We start from the raw sequence: 21,621 nt of genomic DNA, 5'->3' as shown, positions 1-21,621 counted from the left end.
CAACAGTTAATAGCACTGGCAGCTATTGCAGGGACCCTGGTTCAGTCCCCAGTGCCTACATGGAGGCTCACAACCATATGTAACTCCAGTTCCAGAGTATCTGACACCCTCTTCTGGCCTTCTCAGGCATCAGCCACACATAGGGTGCATGGATAGTGCGTGCAGGAAAAAGGCCATTCGCATAAAATATATCTTTTAAAAAGAGAGAAAAGACAAAGTTCTAACATTCCTGACTCATTTTGCTGTTGCTCCTAGATCCACCTATGAAGGAAAATCCGTATGAGGACATTGAGCTACACGGCCGCTGCCTGGGCAAGAAATGTGTCTTGACTTTCCCTGGATCTCCCACCTCTTCCATCCCGGACACTTCCACCAAGGTACCTCGGGCAATCTGGGTTCCTCCAGTGCATCTGTCTGTCTTACTCAGCAGCCTGACCGGTCTCCTGCAACCATCCTCTCTGCAGAGCTCCCTGAGATACCTTTGAGTCTCTAGTTCAGGGCTCTCTCCTAAGTCGGTCACTAAAATCAATGCATTTAACTATCCTGAGCCACACCTACAGTCCCAACCTCTTGGAGCCAGAGGCAGGAGAATTGCTGCTCAGAATTCAGTGCCAGCCTGGTTGATGTTTCCAGAGTAGCCCGACTAAGAAAAGAAAACCATTGCCGTAAACAAACAAGTAAATAAGGGCATTTTGATGAGATGTGTGGGAGAAAGGCAGTGTGGAGAGCTGGTCTGTGTAGTCTACTACCATCTGTGTACCATTTGTAAAGGTTTCTTTATTTGCCTGGTGTGGTGGCACGCACTTTTGTTCCCAGTCCTCAGGAGGCAGAGGCAGGCAAACGTTTGGGAGTTTGAGGACAACCTGGTCTACATAGTAAATTCCAGGCGTCCAGACCCTGTCTTATAAAAAAAAAAAGTACTTACTTATTTTTTATTTATATGTATGTGAGTTTATGTGTATCACATGTGTGCAGGAGCACTTGGAGGCCACAAGAGGGCACCGGATCCAGTGGAACTGGAGTAACAGGTGGTTGTGAGCCACCGTGTGGGTGCTCAGAACTGACTCAGGTCCTCTATAAGAGCTCCCAGTCACTGGGCAGTCTCTCCAGACCTTGTGACTATTTAACTTAAAGAATATATGGATTTGTAAGCTCATATTTATTTGCACATGTATAGAATCAGTGCATAAGCAGACACCCTCAGTGGTATTTTGGTATCTGAGTACCCAGAGGTCAAGACTCCAAGATTCCCTGATCCTGTTGAACACTTTAGGGCATTTGTTGTTGAGGAAAGGAAATAAAGGAAGAGTAAACTTAAACTGCAGGTGTCACACAAATTCCATTGTCAGGTTTGTTTCCAGCTGAGGGATGCAGCAGTACTCCTTAGGCCCAGAGCAGGGTCAGTGTGTGTGTGTGTCTTCACAGGGTGTGCTGTCTACACCTGGTGTCGGACAGAGACACGTCCAGCCACTGACTTTAGAAGACTCAGGGACTTCACCTGTTGTTAAGGTGAGGCTTACAGGCCCATGTGAGCTGCCTCAGTGTTGCCTGAGCCAACCAGCTTTCACGTGGAGAAGACTGTTGTCATGAGAAATGCATGCTAACCAATAGTCAGCAGTTTCTACTCGCCTTGGAAACGTGTTTGTGTTCTCACTGGACTATGTATGTGTCTAGCATTTAGACAGTTCTTTTCCTAGACTGACCAGATTGACTTAGGAAAAGTAAGGGCTAAGGACATATATCAGGGGCAGAATGCACACAAGACCCTGGGTCAGTCCCCAGTACCGGGGAAGGAACTAGGTAAAATGGCTCACATCTATAATCTCAGCATTTGGGAGGCTGAGGCAAGAAGATCAGAAGTTCAAGGTCATCTTCATCTATGTAATGAGTTCAAGGCCAGCCTGGAATACAGGAGACCCTGTCTCCCAGAAAGGGGTTGGGGTGTATATAGCTTAGTCTATACAATGCTTGTCATGAAAGAATGAAGGACTGAGTTCAAGCCCCAGAACTCTTAATGTATAAAAGCGAGTGTAGGGAAATTATAATATTATAATCCCAGTGCTGGAGAGAGACCCATTGGCTGCCTGAACTTGAGAGTTCTAGGCCAGTGAGAGACCCTGTCTACAAAGGAAGGAAGGAAGGAGGGAGGGAGGGAGGGAGGGAGGGAGGGAGGGAAGGAGGGAGGGAGGAAGAAGGGAAGAAAGGAAATACGGGAAAGAATAGGTGAGTGGCGCCTAAGGAACAGCGCCAGAGGTTGACCTCTGGCCTCCCTGCGTGTGTGTACACGTGTGCATGTGAGCCCACACACGCGCATACACAAGAAGAAGAAAGAGAAGCAGTTGTACCTTGCCACCTCTCACATCCTGCTCAGCTCTCCACTTCATGCAGGGAGTCGCTGCTCTTAGAACAGTGACAGACACCTGCCCTGGTCAGCTGTGTTCTGAGCAGGCAACTCCTCCCTCGTACCAGAAAATGAAGGCTGAGTGGCCTTTCCTGTCCCTGCTAGGTTGGGCAAACCTGGAGTCTGTGCTACCACAACAGCCAAACTAGGGTGGTAGTGATGCCAGTCAGTTTTCTGTCCAGATGTTGTTGTCCTGGATAGCACTGTGCACTGGCCAATGCCCTGACCTTACATGCTGTTAGAGCCCATGCAACATCACTGCGGCCCTGTATTCTATGTCTATTATTCTGTTCTCACATCTGGGTGTCTGGTCTGTGCCCGCGTTCTGAGGGACAGCTGCAGACTTTGCCACTTCCTCCACTTAGCTCATCAGCTATTCATTGAGCATCTGCCACATCTGGGCTGCATCTGGAAAATTAGAAGTAGCTGAGGCAGCCCCTCTGTGCTGAACTCCCCTGCTAGCCTCAGAAAGCTCTGCGCCATCTTTGGGATGTTCGTTTAATTAACTCCTGTCTGGTCCCAGTGGAAAGGGAGGGACAATTGGACAAAAGTCTCCTTAGAAATGAGCAGATGTGTGTGTAGCCGGAGCAGATGCTGCGGTCTCTGAATCCAAAATGATTTTTTATGTGTTATATAACCATATACAGCCCAAGGAATGTGGCAGCAACTCAAAAAGAAATTATGTGGGTGTGTGTGGAGTAGTCATGTGTGCTCTCGTGTGTGTGGAGTAGTCATGTGTGCTCTCGTGTGTGTGGTGCATGTGTGCTCTCGTGTGTGTGGTGCATGTGTGCTCTCGTGTGTGTGGAGTAGTCATGTGTGCTCTCGTGTGTGTGGAGTAGTCATGTGTGCTCTCGTGTGTGTGGTGCATGTGTGCTCTCGTGTGTGTGGAGTAGTCATGTGTGCTCTCGTGTGTGTGGAGTAGTCATGTGTGCTCTCGTGTGTGTGGAGTAGTCATGTGTGCTCTCGTGTGTGTGGAGTAGTCATGTGTGCTCGTGTGTGTGGAGTAGTCATGTATGCTCTCGTGTGTGTGGAGTAGTCATGTGTGCTCTCGTGTGTGTGGAGTAGTCATGTGTGCTCTCGTGTGTGTGGAGTAGTCATGTGTGCTCTCGTGTGTGTGGAGTAGTCATGTGTGCTCTCGTGTGTGTGGAGTAGTCATGTGTGCTCTCGTGTGTGTGGTGCATGTGTGCTCTCGTGTGTGTGGTGCATGTGTGCTCTCGTGTGTGTGGAGTAGTCATGTGTGCTCTCGTGTGTGTGGAGTAGTCATGTGTGCTCGTGTGTGTGGAGTAGTCATGTATGCTCTCGTGTGTGTGGAGTAGTCATGTGTGCTCTCGTGTGTGTGGAGTAGTCATGTGTGCTCTCGTGTGTGTGGAGTAGTCATGTATGCTCTCGTGTGTGTGGAGTAGTCATGTATGCTCTCGTGTGTGTGGAGTAGTCATGTATGCTCTCGTGTGTGTGGAGTAGTCATGTGTGCTCTCGTGTGTGTGGAGTAGTCATGTGTGCTCTCGTGTGTGTGGAGTAGTCATGTGTGCTCTCGTGTGTGTGGAGTAGTCATGTGTGCTCTCGTGTGTGTGGAGTAGTCATGTGTGCTCTCGTGTGTGTGGGTGCATGTGTGCTCTCGTGTGTGTGGAGTAGTCATGTGTGCTCTCGTGTGTGTGGTGCATGTGTGCTCTCGTGTGTGTGGTGCATGTGTGCTCTCGTGTGTGTGGTGCATGTGTGCTCTCGTGTGTGTGGTGCATGTGTGCTCTCGTGTGTGTGGAGTAGTCATGTATGCTCTCGTGTGTGTGGAGTAGTCATGTATGCTCTCGTGTGTGTGGAGTAGTCATGTGTGCTTTCGTGTGTGTGGAGTAGTCATGTGTGCTCTCGTGTGTGTGGAGTAGTCATGTATGCTCTCGTGTGTGTGGAGTAGTCATGTGTGCTCGTGTGTGTGGAGTAGTCATGTATGCTCTCGTGTGTGTGGAGTAGTCATGTATGCTCTCGTGTGTGTGGAGTAGTCATGTGTGCTCTCGTGTGTGTGGAGTAGTCATGTGTGCTCTCGTGTGTGTGGAGTAGTCATGTGTGCTCTCGTGTGTGTGGAGTAGTCATGTGTGCTCTCGTGTGTGTGGAGTAGTCATGTGTGCTCTCGTGTGTGTGGAGTAGTCATGTGTGCTCTCGTGTGTGTGGAGTAGTCATGTGTGCTCTCGTGTGTGTGGAGTAGTCATGTGTGCTCTCGTGTGTGTGGAGTAGTCATGTGTGCTCTCGTGTGTGTGGAGTAGTCATGTGTGCTCTCGTGTGTGTGGAGTAGTCATGTGTGCTCTCGTGTGTGTGGAGTAGTCATGTGTGCTCTCGTGTGTGTGGAGTAGTCATGTGTGCTCTCGTGTGTGTGGGTGCATGTGTGCTCTCGTGTGTGTGGAGTAGTCATGTGTGCTCTCGTGTGTGTGGTGCATGTGTGCTCTCGTGTGTGTGGTGCATGTGTGCTCTCGTGTGTGTGGTGCATGTGTGCTCTCGTGTGTGTGGTGCATGTGTGCTCTCGTGTGTGTGGTGCATGTGTGCTCTCGTGTGTGTGGTGCATGTGTGCTCTCGTGTGTGTGGAGTAGTCATGTGTGCTCTCGTGTGTGTGGAGTAGTCATGTGTGCTCTCGTGTGTGTGGAGTAGTCATGTATGCTCTCGTGTGTGTGGAGTAGTCATGTGTGCTCTCGTGTGTGTGGAGTAGTCATGTGTGCTCTCGTGTGTGTGGAGTAGTCATGTATGCTCTCGTGTGTGTGGAGTAGTCATGTGTGCTCTCGTGTGTGTGGTGCATGTGTGCACTGCACATGTGCGTGTAAAGGTTGACAGCGGGCGTCTTCAGTCATTCTCCACTTTAGTGAGTGAATCTTACTGAATCTGGAGCTTCGCTCCTCTGGCTCACTGGCTTGCCCAGGAAATCCCGTCACTGCCACCTGAGTGCTGGGATTCCAGGTGTGCTGTCACATCTGCCCAGCTGTTTACCCAAAGATCCATCTCCACAGTCTCTGTTTGTTTGTTTGAGATGGAGAGGGGGTTCTCTCTTTGTCGCCCTGGCTGGCCTCAAACTGTAATTCTCCTGCACCAGCTTCCTGAGTGTTGTGATTATACAGATGTGTGCTACTACAACTGCCAAGGACTAATTTTTATGTCAGAAAGAGATGTGCTGATCCGAGACAGTCTGTTTCCTTTTTTTAAATATTTTGTCACCCATTTAGCCAAAAAGGGCTAATGATCTCAGCTTCAGTCCATGGCATCTTCCTTTGAGAAGGCTCAGGGCTTCTTGCCATCAAGATGTCACACGCCAGGACCATCACAGCCTTCTGCAACAACTCAAGAGACTTGAATAGGAAAGTCAGACCTCAGGCCAAGATCGTCCTGTCTCTGTCTACTTCTCAGACACTATAGATTTTCTGCTGTGCCTATGGGATTAGAGACAGTGGGCCACAGTGACACAGATCCTACACTAGAGACAGTGGGCCACGGTGACACAGATCCTACACTAGAGACAGTGGGCCACGGTGACACAGATCCTACACTAGAGACAGTGGGCCATGGTGACACAGATCCTACACTAGAGACAGTGGGCCACGGTGACACAGATCCTACACTAGAGACAGTGGGCCACGGTGACACAGATCCTACACTAGAGACAGTGGGCCACGGTGACACAGATCCTACACTAGAGACAGTGGGCCACGGTGCTGGAAGGAGGCAGGTGGGATTGGGCATTATGCAGGCTGGTGTGTGGTGCTCCCACCAACAGTAGAATCTGCCGGATAACAGCTTGAAGAAAATACCACTTTTAAGACCCGACAATGGCTTCTTTTTCACGCTGCAGTTAGGGTTTGGCAACCTCCTGCCAGTTGCTGGTTCTTATGAATGAAGTTGTATGAGGCCTTTATGAATGAAGCTGTATCGCCCTACTCAGTCCTTTGTACATTACATGTACTGCCTGTGGAGTTGGCATGGTTGAGAAGCTGCAGCAGAGAGGGCATGGCCCACATTGCTGTACAAACTATCTGACTTTGAAGGAAAGCTTCACTGGCTCCTCTGAGAGTCACACCCTTGCCAGCGAACAGACATCTTCACTACAGTACCGTGTGCCCCCTCCCCCCCCCCCCCCCCGCCGCCGCCCCCAGTAACCTCGGGACCCTCGGAGTCCTGGGTAAAGATTCTGGGGCAGAATTTGCTTCTTCCTGCCGAGCCTCGGACTGTCCTGAATGCTTGAGAGGCTCACCCCCACGTCCTGCTGTTTTCCCTTTTATCAGGCAAGGAGCTACCGCAGGCCCACTCTTCCCCGAAGCTCCCTGGGTGGTTAGTTATTTGGGTGCTATGGGACACTACTGGAGACTTTCTCCCCAGCAGTGACACCAGGAGACAAAGCCTGGATGCAGCCTGCCCGCAGCTTCCGCCAGGCTCCTTGGCATACTGTTTAGAGTCGAGCACCATATTTTGGTTGCTTCCCTTTTCCAATCTTTCCATGGGTCAGATCTGTAAGCAAACACTGGCTGGTGTAACACAGGTACCTGCTGGTTGCCAGCCGTTACAGATTTCAGTGCCGTGAGAGCAGTCAGGCGTTTTCTTGGACTTCATTGCAGGTGGAGTTAGGCTGCTAAGAAGCCTGCTCTCTGTGCCAAGGTGATAAAGATGCCCACACTGGGCCCAGCAGGTCAGCTCTCCTCTGTTGGAAGCATCCTGTGCTGAGTAGTACCTTGCTCTTTGTATATCTATGGTGAATGGGAGAACAGACCATGGGGCAGTTGGGGTCTTTGTTCCTGGAAATTCTGAGAAAGAAAAGGCTCTAAAGTTGTAAATACGTCCTACTTGGAACTAAGCAAGACTGGGAAATTTTGGTGGAAGAGAACAGGCCTATTCTGTGAGTGCTTAACATAGGGTAGATGTGGCTTGTAAATTAATTGAGAAAGAAAGGCTCATTCATTAAATGGAATAAATTAGTTTGGAGGGAAATGATTTAGATTAGCATACCATGAAATAAATTACTGACGGATTAATGAATAAACTATGTTAGAAAACAAACCAAGAAAATCTAGACAAAAATAGAAATCAGTATTTATTAAACATCTAACAAAAGATAACTTTTATTTTTTTTCCTAATTTTTTTCATGTGTTTCTTTGCCTATGGATGTGTACATACACCAGAATGTATATGCTTGTGGAGGTGAGAACAGCATGCACGAGTTGGTCCTCTCCTACAGTGTGGGACCCAGGGATCAAACTCAGATCCCCCAGCTGCTGAGCCAGCTCACCAGCCCAGGAGATAGAGTCTTTAGGTAAAGATGATGAAGGTAGAGGGCTGGAGAGATGTCGTGATGGATAAACTCACTTCTCATGCAGAGGACTGGAGTTCGATTTCCGGTACCCATGTCAGGCTGTGCACAATGGCCTGTAATTCCGGCTCCAAAGGAAGATGATGTTTCTGCCCTCTGTAAGCTCCCACACTCATATATACAAACCCATACACAGACACGTATGTACACACTTAATTAAAAGATAAACACTAGCCGAGTAAGTGATGATGGCACACATCTTTAATCCCAGCACTTTGGAGGCAGAAACAGGTGGATGTCTTGAGTTCAAGGCCAGCCTGGTCTACAGAGCTAGTTCCAGGACAGGCTCCAAAGCTACAGAGAAACCCTGTCTTGAAAAAATTAAAAAAAAATAAAAATAAAAAAAGAAGAAGAAGAAAGGAAGGAATGAAGGAAGGAAGAAAAGCCAATAAACAAACAGGTAGGACAGGAACAAAAATAAGAAAATTAAGTCTTTTAAAAACAGGAATGAGGGGGCTGGAGAGATGGCTCAGTAGTTAAGAGCATTGCCTGCTCTTCCAAAGGTCCTGAGTTCAATTCCCAGCAACCACATGGTGGCTCACAACCATCTGTAAAGAGGTCTGGCGCCCTCTTCTGGCCTTCAGGCATACAGACAGAATATTGTATACATAATAAATAAATAAATAAATAAATAAATAAATTATACATAATAAATAAATATTTAAAAAAAACAGGAATGAAGGGGCTAGAGAAATGGTTCAGTGGTTAAGACCACTGGCTGCTCTTCTATAGGACCCAGGTTTGATTCCCAGGACCCACACGGCGACTCAGAGCCACCTGTGACTCTAGCTGGTTCCAGGGGATCAGACACCCTCTTCTGGCCTTCTTGGGGACCAGACACATAAATAATAAATAAGTCAACACAGAGGCAGGTGGATCTCTGTAAGTTCAAGGCCAGCCTGGTCTACAAGAGCTAGTTACCAGACAGGCTCCAAAGCTATGGAAAAACCCTGTCTCGAAAAACCAAAAAAGAGAGAGAGAGACAAGCCCCGTCCACTCTCAACCAACACCCACCCCCACCCCCGCTGCCAAGTCTAGCAGATCTCCAGGCTATTCTCTCTCTTTCTGTCCATCTCATGAAACGGTAACTTCTGCTCACGCTCTCCCTCTCTCCCCGTCCCCACCCCGTCTCTCTCTCTCTCTTCTTCTTCCTTCTCCCCTTCCCCCTTCCTTTTCCCTTCATAACCCACTAAATTAACTCTATACCCAAACTCTCTCTGCATAATGTCTGTCTCTCACCTCACAGTCTCCAGCCTGCCAAGTTCACCCACCAAGGTGACCTGCAGCTACCACTACCCATACCCCTCCTGGGACTGACTGCCCCTCATGGGACCTGCCTTCCTCCCCTACACACTCTTTTTGGTTTTTCAAGACAGGATTTTTCCATAGCTTTGGAGCCTGTCCTGGAACTAGCTCTTGTAGACCAGACTGGCCTCGAACTCACAGAGATCCACCTGCCTCTGCCTCCTGAGTGTTGGGATTAAAGGTGTGCACCACCACTGCCCAGCTAACTCTCTTATATCTTTAAAAAAGAATAACACTTATCTTCTATCTGTTTTTTGTTGGTTTGAGTTGTACCCCTCAACTTGTAGTATTTATCAGAAAATGGATTCTCCTCTGGGTTATGAACTGTAAATTTTTTTTGAGACCAGGTCTCCTGCATCCCTGACCAGCCTCAGACTTGCTGTGAGCAGAGAGGGGCTTGCCCATCTGGTCCTCCCAAGTGCTAGAATTACAACCATGCACTACAATGCTAGAAATAAAGTTAACTTTTATTTTGGGGGGTACTGGAGAGCAGACTTGGCGTCTTGCACGTGCTAGGCTAGGCAAGTCCTCTGAGCTACGTCCACTGCTGATTGGTAAACTTTTCAACAAGTTCTTTATTTACCTTTTGATTTGAAAGAGGCTTGTTTAGAAATACAGTCCTGTAAATATTAAAAAAAAAAAAGGGGGGGGGCTGGAGAGATGGCTCAGAGGTTAAGAGCATTGCCTGCTCTTCCAAAGGTCCTGAGTTCAATTCCCAGCAACCACATGGTGGCTCACAACCATCTGTAATGGGGTCTGGTGCCCTCTTCTGACCTGCAGGCACACACACAGACAGAATATTGTATACGTGCTAAATAAATAAATATTAAAAAAAAGAAAGAAAGAAAGAAAGAAAGAAAGAAAGAAAGAAATACAGTCCTGGACTGGGGCTCTAGCTCGGCAGTCCAGTGCCTGTCTGCGGCAGGCACTAGACTCAAATGCCAGTACTACAAATGAAGAGAGACACCGATGCCCAGAGGGATGAAATTTCCTGTGAGGCAGACACTAGACAAGCCAGCCCAGGGCCACAGCCGGTTTAGTCCTGTGATTTACCAGGATCAGTGTCTCTATCATCAAGTCTCGTCTGTGAAGCCAGGGCAGAGGCAGGTGCATTAGATTTCCATCATTTGTCATATACGTTTCCCACAACTAGATAGGAGCACAGCATAGTTAACATAGCAAACCCCAGGTACCCTGGGAACCCAGCCCTGCCAGCTCAGTTCCTCATCCCCACAGTGAGCTCTCCCACCCAGCCCAGCCTGCTCAGTCCCCTGTCTCCCCGCAGAGATCTCCCTCCCAGCCCAGCCTGCTCAGTTCCGTCTCCCTACTGAGATCTCCTGCCCCTTTGTTTGGACTTATGGCTCTCTCCTTTCTCACACAGCAATCCTTGTCCAAGTCTGCATTTTTCCGGCAAAATTCAGAGAGAAGAAACTTCAAACTGCTGGACACCCGGAAGCTGAGTCGGGATGGAGCTGGGTCCCCAGTGAGAGCCAGTCCCCCCTCTACACCTAGCAGCCCGGATGACACTTTCTTTAACCTTGGAGACCTACAGAATGGCAGGAAGAAGAAAAAGATCCCCAGGGTAACCCACACTTTAGATTTTGAGGTCTGGGATGCACCCCCACTTCTCTACAGAGGAAGTTGAGGAGGGATAAAATGAGGGTCTCTGCTTTCTGTATCACAAGAGGCCAAGGGGACACCGTGAAGCCAGCGGACCAGGACATGTGGGTCGTCTTCTGTTACTATTGCTGCCCTGTGTTGTTCCCCTTGGCCATTCCTCTCCCACCTCCTGAACAGTCTTTCCCTGCCAGTGTCTGTGACAGCTCTGACTGCCCTGGAGCTCACTCTGTAGACCAGGCTGGCCTCGAACTCACAGAGATCCTCCTGCCTCTGCCTCCCTGGGATTTAAAGCAAGAGACACCAACACCATTCAGCTAAATACTCAATACACTAGGACCTACGCTGTTCCTGTTCTTCTCAATACATAAAAAAATCTTTTAAGCTGAGCGGTGGTGGTGCACGCCTTTAATCCCAGCACTAGGGAGGCAGAGGCAGGCGGATCTCTGTGAGTTCGAGGCCAGCCTGGTCTACAAGAGCTAGTTCCAGCACAGGAACCAAAAGCTGCGGAGAAACCCTGTCTCGAAAATCAAAAATAATAATAATAATAATAATAATTATTGTTTTATGTGTATGGGTGCTTTGCCTGCATGAAATATTTGCCTCATGCGTGCCAGGTGTCTGCAGAGGCCAGAAGAAGGCATTGGATCCTCTAGACCTGAAGTTACAGCTGGTTACGAGCTGCCATGTGGGTGCTGGGAGTTGAACCTGGATCCTTTAGAAGGGTAGCCAGTACTCTTGACTGCTGACCTCTCTAGTCCCATATTTCACACTTTTATGCGTTTGATTTGCCTCAACTGTACACGGTAGATTTCCCTCTCCTTCCCCCACCCCAGGTTACCCCTGTGGAAAGGAAAAGTGGGGTGTGACCTCAGGGGCGCTCCTGAAGGTGCCTTCCAGTAGTGGTGCCCATTGAGTGACTCCCCAAGGAACACAGCTAGAGGTAACGGACATCTGAGGACAGCTGAAAATCTTGACCCCAGAAGCCTAGAAAGTTAAAGACAAGAGACTTGTGAATAACATGATCCCTCATCTTATAGATAAGGATATCAGATGAGAGAGGTCAAAGAAATGGTCTACTGGTACCTAGATGTTGAAGGGGCCAGAAAATTAAAAAGTGTGGTAAAAATAAAAAATAGAGTATTTAGCCGGACAGTGGCAGCGCACACCTTTAATCCCAGGGAGGTAGAAGCAGGCGGATCTCTATGAGTTTGAGGCCAGCTTGGTCTACAGAGCTAGTTCTAGGACAGCCAAGGATGTCACACAGAGAAACTGTCTCAGAAAAATAAGTGGATACATGGATGGATGATTGAGTATTTAGCTAGGTGTTGTTGCTCAAGTCTATAGTCCAAACACTCAGGAAGAGACTGAAGCAGGAGAATCACTAAGAATTCAAAGCCAGCCTGAGTCACAAAGTGAGTTCCAGGCCTCCCTCCCACTCCCCAAAAGAAAAGCAGAGCCAAAAGTTAGGCTCAGTGGTAGAGCACAGGCCTAGTGGCCATAAAAGCCTGGATTCACTCCTCAGCACCCCAAAAAGGAAGAGATGCTGAACTGGCTTTGGTGGGAATCTGAGGCACACATGCCGTGGACATGTACTCCTCGAGCCCCTGGGGTCTGGCACAGCGTAGTTCCGCTCAGAGCTCAGAGAAATGAGACACCTAGGAAACCCCAAGTCTTGTCTGGCCAGCAGCAGAGAGGCCTTTGCGTCTGAAGCCGATCTGTTCTCATGTAAGCAGTATCATGGGCAGTGGCAGCCCACATGGCACGGGAGAGGCTGTGGCATGAAGCAGGGGCTAGCAGGGCCTCTGTGACGGGAGAAGTCATTTGGGCTGGGTGTCTTCGGCTCCAGGATGTGACCCTTGGCGCAGTCAGGAATGGGACTCAGAAGCCACTGTCAGCGCTGTTCCCGTCGCTGGCGGCTGTTCAGACATTCTTCGGAATGGTTCCCACCAGAGTGGCACTGCCTGGGGATTATTTTTTCTGTCTTTTCCTTCCCTTGTTTTGGGAGTAAATAGCTTAAGCCACAGTGACACGGCAGTGTTAGAGTGTCAGAGGGGGAGCTGAGTGACACTGAACCAAGGAAATTGTGTGGCCCTCCCTGCAACCTCCCCAGTGTCTCAGCTGGGTGCAGGACTGTTGAGGCCCTGGCTGCCCATGGGGCAGTGAGGTAAGGCGTGGAAGTGTGTCCCTTCCCCTTTCCTGCACTGCATCTTCCTAGGAGAGAAGGACCAGCTTAGGCAGCCGTCCATACCAGGGAGGAGAGTTAACACTGGCTTTTCTTCTGGTATCTGGCAGCTGGTATTGCGGATCAATGCCATTTATGAGTCCCGGAGAGGAAAGAAACGGGTGAAGAGGCTATCCCAGTCCACGGAGAGCAACTCAGGAAAAGGTAGCTACCTCTGCCCCGCCCTGCTGGACTGTCCTCCTCCTGGAATCTGCCCAGAATTTGAAGACATGCTTCCTAGAGTGTTTTCTGCCGTTTCTTGGTTCTCTGGGGAGGAAGCAAGCGTCTGCTTCTTGTCTGCCCTTGTCTCTGGCACAAAGGGCCAGAAGCCAGCTCAGTGGCACATGCTCTGGCTTCCTCTGCCTTGGTTTCCATTGTGTCAGCCAGGGCTGCATGTCACCAGACTCTGGCCGCAACCTTCCTGGCTCAGCTCCAGTCTGATAGAGGAGCCACCTTACCCACAGTCAGATTGGTTTGCTGCCACATTAAGTTGAGCAGAATTTGACTGGCCTGTTTACACAGTTGACCAAACATCCCCTCTGGCCTAGAAGTTTGGGGTCTGTTTCTTGCTCTGGAATTTACATCTGCCTCTTCCTCCCTTGTTCTTTTGGTCCAGTGACAGACGAGAACAGCGAGTCTGACAGCGACACCGAGGAGAAGCTGAAAGGTGAGGAGAACAGGGCGTGAGGTGACGCGGAAGCTGTAGTCACAGATCCTTCCACTGTCGAGGGACGGGCATAGCCTGCTCAGGCCAAGCCTGTGCAGAGACTGTGACGGTAGCATGACCGCTTGTTCCTACACCTCTGATGATGCCAGGCACCACACTTGAGAGAGCCTGTGAGTCTCTTAAGTTCTCAGGGTATCTGGTTCCTCGGTTGCCAGACGAAGTAGGTAAAGCAGTTGGTCTCTGGGGACATGACATTCAGTGACCCAGGTCCAAGCTTTAGTGAGCTTTCTGTGATTTCCCAGACCCCACTGGGAAACAGAGAAGGCAGCCTGGTCCACTTAATGGCCCCACCTGAATTACCTCTGACACCAGCCACTATCTGGGCCACCCCCAGAATAAACATTCCCATTCCCACTGCAGAGAACTGGCTGGGCCAGAAGTGGGAGTGAGTTCCTGAGGTCGCGGGCCTCTGCGTTTATGTCACATGGGATGTTTACAAAGCTCTCAGCTCTAAAAGTCCAGGGTCTGGATTTTGTCACTTGCACACACTGAACAACATGTAAGTGCACATGGGAAAGTGTACAAGTCCCCACCCTAAAGACAGGCGGAAGGGAAGCATTGCGGATCTTCTGTTTTAGGGTTAGTGGCAAAGCCTGGCCAGTGCTGAGCCCGGATCCTGTGCCCTGCTTGGCTGGCAGGCCTGCAAGTGAAGGGTGTCCCTTCCTCGAGTTTGGCAGGAGGCTCTAAGAAAAACTTGTCTACTAATTTTGCTAGATGTGGAAAGACTCGGGATTAGAAAAAGTCCTGAAGCTAGGAATTACATAATCTGGTCAAGCACTGATTGATTCCACATCGACAGATGTGTCAGGCCTGCGGCTTTTTTCTCTCCACAGCCCACAGCCAGCGCCTGGTCAATGTGAAGTCCCGCCTGAAGCAGGCCCCTCGCTACTCCACGCTTGACCGGGATCTCATCGAGTACCAGGAGAGGCAACTCTTCGAGTACTTTGTGGTCGTGTCTTTGCACAAGAAGCAGGCAGGGGCTGCCTATGTGCCAGAACTCACCCAGCAGTTTCCTCTGAAGGTAGGGGAGGCAGGGGCCATGGCTGCCTGGGGACTGCTACATTCTGGCTGTCAGCTTGGATGCGGGGAGGTGAGGCAGTCTGGGAAAGACATGAGGTCTAGAACCTTCTAAGTGAGCCCTAAGACATATCTGCCACATGAAAAAAACTAGTACTGGAAGACAGATTAAAGAATCAAAAACAGGCCAAAAAAAAAACAAAACAAAACAGACAAACAATACTCCCAGGTGTGGTGGCATAGTCTTTAAGCCCAGCGCTCAGGTGGAAGTGAATCTGTGTGTTTAAAGTCAGTGTGATCTACATAAAGAGTTTCAGGATAGCCAAGGCTACATAGTGAGACCCTGTCTCAAAAAAAAGGAAAGAAAAGAAAAAGGAAAAAGAAACCTTCTTCCAGGGACTGGGGCCATAGCTTGGTTGTTACAGCGCTAGTTTGCACAAAGCCCAGCGTTTGATCCCCAGTCCCACATTGGGCAGGTATGTGCACACCTGTGATCTCAAAACTTGAGACGTGGAGAAGAAGGATCAGAGGTTCAAGGTCTTCTTAAAGGACACAAAGTGAGACCCTCTGTGGTCACAGTGCTGACCCTCTGCCCTCTCTGTCGTTCCCCAGCCTGTGTCCAGCCAAGCCCTCTTCCTTCCCAGCCTGTGACAACATTTGCCCTTTAGCCACACAGCTCCTCCTAAGTAGCATCGTTAGGAATGCACCGTTTCTGTGAGTGTCAGGAAAGCCTTATCCCACTGATGATATCGGGGACCTAAAGTAAAGAGCTCTTAATAGAGCAGGGACATGCCCAGTGACACTGGAGTTACTCTCAGGCTTTGAAGTCTATACTACAGAGTCTGCTGTAGTCTAAGTCAGTCCGACCGGAATTCCCATTCAGACATTCAAACTCTTCTGCTTGGCCCCAAGTGATTGTAAAGATAGCTAAGACGGGTTTTCTGTCCTTTCGGAAGGTGAACCAGAACTATGCTAACCGTGTGTGTGTGCACAGGAGCTATCGGGGTAGGATATGACAGTCAGAGACCAGAGCCTCAGAAGAAGGGGAGCTCATCTTGATTCACGCTGGGCTTCGGGGGTGGCAGTCACCTCATGCAGGACCCTTTTGGCCTGAGCCCCGCCAGTCTGCCTGCTCGTGCCCTTTCCCACACAGTGGTCCTTGGCGTGTAGAACAGTGATATAAACGGCGGTAACCACGGGCACACGCCTTCCCCACATACACGCACACACCTACCCTCTTCCGTCAGCTGCCACGCCTTTAAGGAACACTCTCCTGAAAACCCCACTGCATGGATGTCTGGATGCAGGGGACTTGCCCGACTGAGAGCCCCAGTAGGCACCGAGGCACGATGGTCTTGGTGCCAGCACATGGCTGTGCACGTGATAGCACTTGCTTGAAGTTCCAGGAACAAGGGCATCAAGTCATGAGTTAATCACCGAGCCATCAGAAGTGCCAGATGCTTGCCATTTCCAGCCTGGAGGCTTTGGACTCAGACTCCCACTGAGAACTCATTATTAGGAGATAGTTAAAAATCACTGTTGAAAACGGAGCTAATTCAGAAAGATAGAAAGAAAAAAATCACCCGTGATCTCCTCAGCTAGCACGTTGATGTTTTGGTTTCTAGTCTTAACTCATACTGTATTTCCTCTCTTTATACTGCAGCCGTTACGGTGGTTTTGTGTCACGAGCCATGTGCAGCCTTGTAAGAACATTATTTTAAAACATATTTAATGCAAATTCCGAAGCATCTTTCTTGAAGTTCTCTAGTTCCCCAGTATGTAGGGACTCTGTTTAATTGATCTTTCTCTGTTTGAAATGTATCTTGCTCCTGCTATTTCTTATGTAAGTGTGTTTTATTTGGTTCATTCTGGTTCATTCTGGGCCTCCTTCTTTTGTTCTGAGATAGGATCTTTTATATAGCCTCAGCTTGATCCTGTTTATTTGGATTTTTGATAATTTTGTTGTTTGGTTTTGTTTTATTTGCTTTGGTTTGGGTTTTTTTGGTTTGTTTTTTTGGTGGTGGTGGTGATTTGCATGTATGTGCATGTGTGCATTTGTGCGTGTGTGTTTGCATGTGCGTGTGCATTTGTGCGTGTGTGCTTGCATGAACTTGTGCATGTTGAGCAAGGTCTCCCTATTTTGTCCTTGCTGACCTGGAACTCATTATGTAGACCAGGCTGGCCTCAAACTCACAGAGGTTCTCCTGCCTCTTCCTCTCAAGTGCTGGGATTAAAGGCGTGCACCACCATGCCCAGCCATTTTATAAGCTTTCAAATAATCGGCTTTATCTCACATTCCAACGGTCACCTTATTCAAGGTTGGCAGTCCACTTTTCACACTAATATTCCATTAAGCCAGGTGTGGTTGCTCACACCTATAATCCTAGCACTTCTAACTGAGGCATAAACTGATCTTTGTGAGTTTAAAGTCTGCCTGAACTACATACTGAAACCCTGTCTCAAAAAATAAAAACAAGAGAAAAAAATAAAAACGAAACAAGGGTCTGAAGAGATTGTTCGGTGGCTAAGACCGCTTGCTACTCTTCAGTTCTTAGTGTCCACATCAGGTGGCTCACAACTGCTGTGACTCCAGATACATGGGATCCAGTGCCCTCTGGCCTCCAAGGGCACCGTCACAAACATAGTACACATAAACTCATCCAGGTGCATACACATATACATGAAAGTAAATAAATAATAAAAATAAAAACAAAGCAAAAAGCCATCTAGAAAATGAGAACAGATTCCTGTTGATTTGACACACAAAATAAACAAACTTGTTACTTCAGTTTTTTAGTTTATTTTGACATAGCCTCTCACAGAGTCAGGTCATCCGTGAACTCACCACGTAGCTAAGCGGCTGAGCTTACATGTATGCGCGACCACATCTTCATGACAGTAAAGATAACCTCTAAATCAAGCTTTAATTTGCCCTCCTCCTCCCCGTTTGTACTGCCTGAGAGTCTATCCTGAGCACTGGAGACAGCGCTGGAGTCATGATCAGTTTCCTTCCTCGCTCTAAACTTGCTGTGTGACCAGGACAAGACACCATCATCACAGGGCCTGTTTCTTCTGTCTGAGATGAGAGAGTGGGCCTCACTATGTCCAGCTCCTTTCCAGTTCCACATTCGGTGACCCCGCGGGACTCTGGGTTTCACTGTGTAATGTGGTTGTGCTATCTGTAGTCCCTGTGAGTATTACCACACTTGGAGGTCAGAAGAGCCGCTATGCAGTGCTGTCTCCCAGATCCGTGCGCCCCTTGGAAGGGGTTGCCATGGAGACTTTTCCTTACAGGAGCATTGTATTCCAGAATATTAAACAGAATGTCTTTCTGAAGCATGTGATCTTCTGTCTGCTGATTGCACCCTTAGACTACAGTTGCTTTGTCTGGGGGAACAGCCCACAGGCGGCTTAAGACCCTTCCCCAGCAAGTCGCTGAGCGGGTAGTCATAGCCAGAGAAGGACACAGAGCCTTCACCTCTTGCTCCATTGTTGGGATTTAGGCTGTGACCTCTCCCGCCGTTCCCTTTGCAGTTAGAAAAGTCATTCAAGTTCATGAAGGAGGCTGAGGACCAGCTGAAGGCAATTCCCCAGTTCTGCTTTCCTGACGCCAAGGACTGGGCTCCCGTCCAGGAGTTTACCAGGTAAGAGCTTCTGACTCCCCTCTCACAACTAAGTTGAGAGGAGCAGAGGAGGTCATAGATAGCAGAGCCCATAACTTAGGAGTTAAGCCATCCTGATGGGCACCAGCCTAGAAATTTTCCCAGTGTGTTTTTAACGTTTCACCGAGACAAGAGACACCTTCTTAGTGGGCATTTAGGAAGCGTCCCATAGTCTAGAGGGAGGCCTGTGTGTTTCAGAAGCCTCCTGAATAGAATCCTAATCTTGGAAAAGTCAGGGAAGCTACCCATTGTCCGTCCTCACCCACACGGGGCTCGGGAAGCGTTCCAGTGGCTCTTTAGCTGCTGCTCCGATGGGGTCTGCTCACATTTCTGTTTAGAGCATGCATGGTGTTAGCTGTCCGCATTGGCCCAACTCAGTAGGCTCACACACCGAGTTTTTGAGGGACACTTTGTCCTGTGAAGCTGGTCTGCAGTCTTGAAGGCAAGCCTGAAGGTAGCTGTGTAAGAACATCTCTGTGAGAGAACCACACCATGACCAGGCCTGAGAAAGGCCCAGTCCCGATGTTCCCTCTTGAGCCACACCCTCGCCTTCCATCAGTGAAGAGAAACACACACTCCTCTCCCTTCTCTGCAGTCACAGTGGTAAATACCACTAGATCTACGCCTAACATAGCTCGGGTGACGAAATTCTGGGACAGCTCAGGGTGAAAAACCTCTCAGCACATTTTCACTCTGCCTCCTTGACGTTTACTTGGGTGACCTGAGTTTCACAAGGACGGGCAATCAGAGCAAAGAACTCCGAGCAGGCTCTCCAGCCTTTCCCTTGCTAACTGCTGCTTCACTGCTCCTGTGGGGATGTGCCTTTGGCTGTGTCATGTGTTGTAACCTGTTTGTGTTTTCACAACCACAGTGAAACATTCTCGTTTGTCTTAACTGGAGAAGACGGCAGCAGAAGGTTCGGGTATTGCCGAAGATTGCTGGTTAGTACTCTGCCTTTCTCTCAGCCAGAGTGTCCTAGAGAGCCGACCCCTTGAGACTCAGGTTTTGCCTGTGCTGCTGGAGTAGCAGGTTGACTAAGGAGTGAAAAGATAGATAAGGCTAGACCTGGTAAAGTACACCTGCTGTAATCCCAGTGCCAAAGAAGTTAGCAGGAGGCTCTTGGGTTCAAGGCCAACTTGTTTCAAATCACACAGCTGCGCGCTCACACACACACACGTACATACACAGCACATACACACAGATTTGAAGATCACTAAGTTTTTTTAGTAGGTAGAGGTGATATATTTCTTTCCATAAGCAAGAAAATACTTTATTGCCTGACGTAGTGGCACATATCTTTGCATTTGACTTTTTTTTTAAAGAATATTTATTTATTTATTTATTATGTGTACAATATTTTGTCTGTGTGTATGCCTGCAGGCCAGAAGAGGGCACCAGACCCCATTACAGATGGTTGTGAGCCACCATGTGATTGCTGGGAATTGAACTCAGGACCTTTGGAAGAGCAGGCAATGCTCTTAACCTCTGAGTCATCTCTCCAGCCCCCATATCTTTGATCCTAACACTTGGGAATCAAAGGCAGGCAGCTCTCTGTGAGTTCAAGACTAGCCTTAAACTCGAACAGAGTTCCAGGACAGTCAGGGCTGTTACAAAGAGAAACCCTGTCTTGAAAAACCAAAAAGCAGAAAAAGAGAGAGAGGGAGAGGAAGGAAGAGAGAGAAAATGTTTGATTTCTTTTTTTCCCCATCAAATTAAAGACCTTTCTCTCCTTAAACCAATTTTCCTTCTTAATAAAACATTGCTAATCAGCCCCTGATTACTGAGTGAGAACATTCAGAATAGTTACTAAGAAGAGCACAGGGCTAAGAAGGTTCAGGACTGAAGAGAACTGAAGAGATGGTTCAGCCGTTAAAGAGCCCTGTATTCTTCTGAAGGACCTCGGTTCAATTCCCAACACCCACATGGCCGCTCACAGCTGCCTGTAATTCCAGTTCCAGCAGATCTGGCACCCTCAACACAAACATTCATTCCACAAAACCCCAATGAACATAATAAATCTTTCTTAAAAAGAAGTCAGAAACTGAGACTGGAGAGCTGCCTTGGGGGCTTAGAGCACTTGTTGCTTTTGCAAAGAACTTGGGTTTAGTTTTCAGCACCTGGCAGCTCACAGCCATCCATAAGTCCAGCTCCAGGGTATCCAGTTGGCTCTTCTGACCGTCAAGGACACCAGGCATAGGAATGTGCTTAAAAGGGGTAGGGATGTAGGTCAGCAGTGGCCCTGGTTTCTATCTCTGGCCATTGCAAGAAAGGGGAGGGTGGGGGCTGCTAACGCGCAACACAATAGATGTTTGATACTCACTGACTTGGTGGATCACGAGTGTGGGTAACAACTGAAGAGGCTAAAAGGAGTGACGTCTGTGTTACCGTAGTTGCTTTAAGGTTTTGAGATCGACTGGTCCTTTTCCCTTGAAAAGCTGTCTAAAGTGAGTTCCCAGAGAGGATGTCAGAAATAACTTCTCTTCGGGATCATGGTTTTAATAAATGTTCATTCTCAAACAACGGGTGTGTGTGTGTGGGGGGGGGGGGGACTACAGTGAAGCAGCGGGTGAACAAGCCTCCGACCTCACAGTCCAAGACTACATCAGCACCGTGCATATTGCACCCTTGACCTTGGGAACTTCCAAAGAGTAAAACTAGGCCTGGCAAGATGGCTCAGGAGGTAAAGGCACTTGCAGACAAACCTAATGTCCTGAGTTTGAGCCCTGGAATCCACAGGGACTGGAGAGCTGGCTTGGGGGCTCGGAGTGCTTGTTGTTTTTGCAAAAGACCTGGATTTAGTTCCCAGAATGCACCTGGCAGCTCACAGCCATCCGTAACTCCAGCTCCAAGGTGTCTGACTTGCTCTTAGAAAAGAGAACTGACCTACAAGTTGGTCTCTGACCTCACATGTGTGCCACGGCTTGTATGTGCATGCCCACACAAATAAATAAATGCAATAAGTATTTTTAAAGCAAAAATGCACATTCTAACAGACTTCTGACCAGTAAGATTGGGTGATGGTGAGTACCTGCGTCACATGAGAGCCCCGGGGCTTCCTTCTTTCCCGGACACTGACACTCATGATGCCTTTACGTTTCTCTCCCAAAAAGCCTGGAGGCAAAGGGAAGAGGCTTCCTGAAGTTTATTGCATTGTGAGCCGTCTGGGATGTTTCAGCCTCTTTTCAAAGGTGAGAACTTGCCTAGAGAGAGGGTGGGATAACAGGACTGGCCCCAGAGGGACCCCGGAAACAGCACTTTTAGTCTTTTTCTGACTCTTTTTCTCACCATTTCTTCGCTCTCTGCCCACTTCTCAACAGTTTCTCTCATTGGTTCAAGAA

General features: G+C 48.7%; 1 protein-coding gene across 2 annotated transcripts in view; it reads left to right on the top strand.

The window, feature by feature from the left end:
• Positions 1–21,621, top strand: part of LOC121463473 (DENN domain-containing protein 2A-like) — a 96,709-nt gene that overhangs the window by 53,824 nt on the left and 21,264 nt on the right. For both annotated transcript variants that reach the window (XM_041675711.1, XM_041675710.1), the window contains 8 exons: positions 256–377; positions 10,418–10,618; positions 12,949–13,042; positions 13,494–13,544; positions 14,438–14,625; positions 18,156–18,265; positions 19,155–19,224; positions 21,394–21,471. In XM_041675711.1, the coding sequence (XP_041531645.1) occupies positions 256–377; positions 10,418–10,618; positions 12,949–13,042; positions 13,494–13,544; positions 14,438–14,625; positions 18,156–18,265; positions 19,155–19,224; positions 21,394–21,471 (914 nt within the window). The remainder of the gene's footprint in view (positions 1–255; positions 378–10,417; positions 10,619–12,948; positions 13,043–13,493; positions 13,545–14,437; positions 14,626–18,155; positions 18,266–19,154; positions 19,225–21,393; positions 21,472–21,621) is intronic.

Source organism: Microtus oregoni, unplaced genomic scaffold (assembly GCF_018167655.1).
Source record: "Microtus oregoni isolate MIOR12 unplaced genomic scaffold, Mior012 000026F_ref0000081, whole genome shotgun sequence".
In the NCBI taxonomy this organism is placed as follows: Eukaryota; Metazoa; Chordata; class Mammalia; order Rodentia; family Cricetidae; genus Microtus; species Microtus oregoni.
The sequence above is the reverse complement of the archived record's forward strand: the minus strand, read 5'-3'. Positions and strand labels throughout refer to the sequence as shown.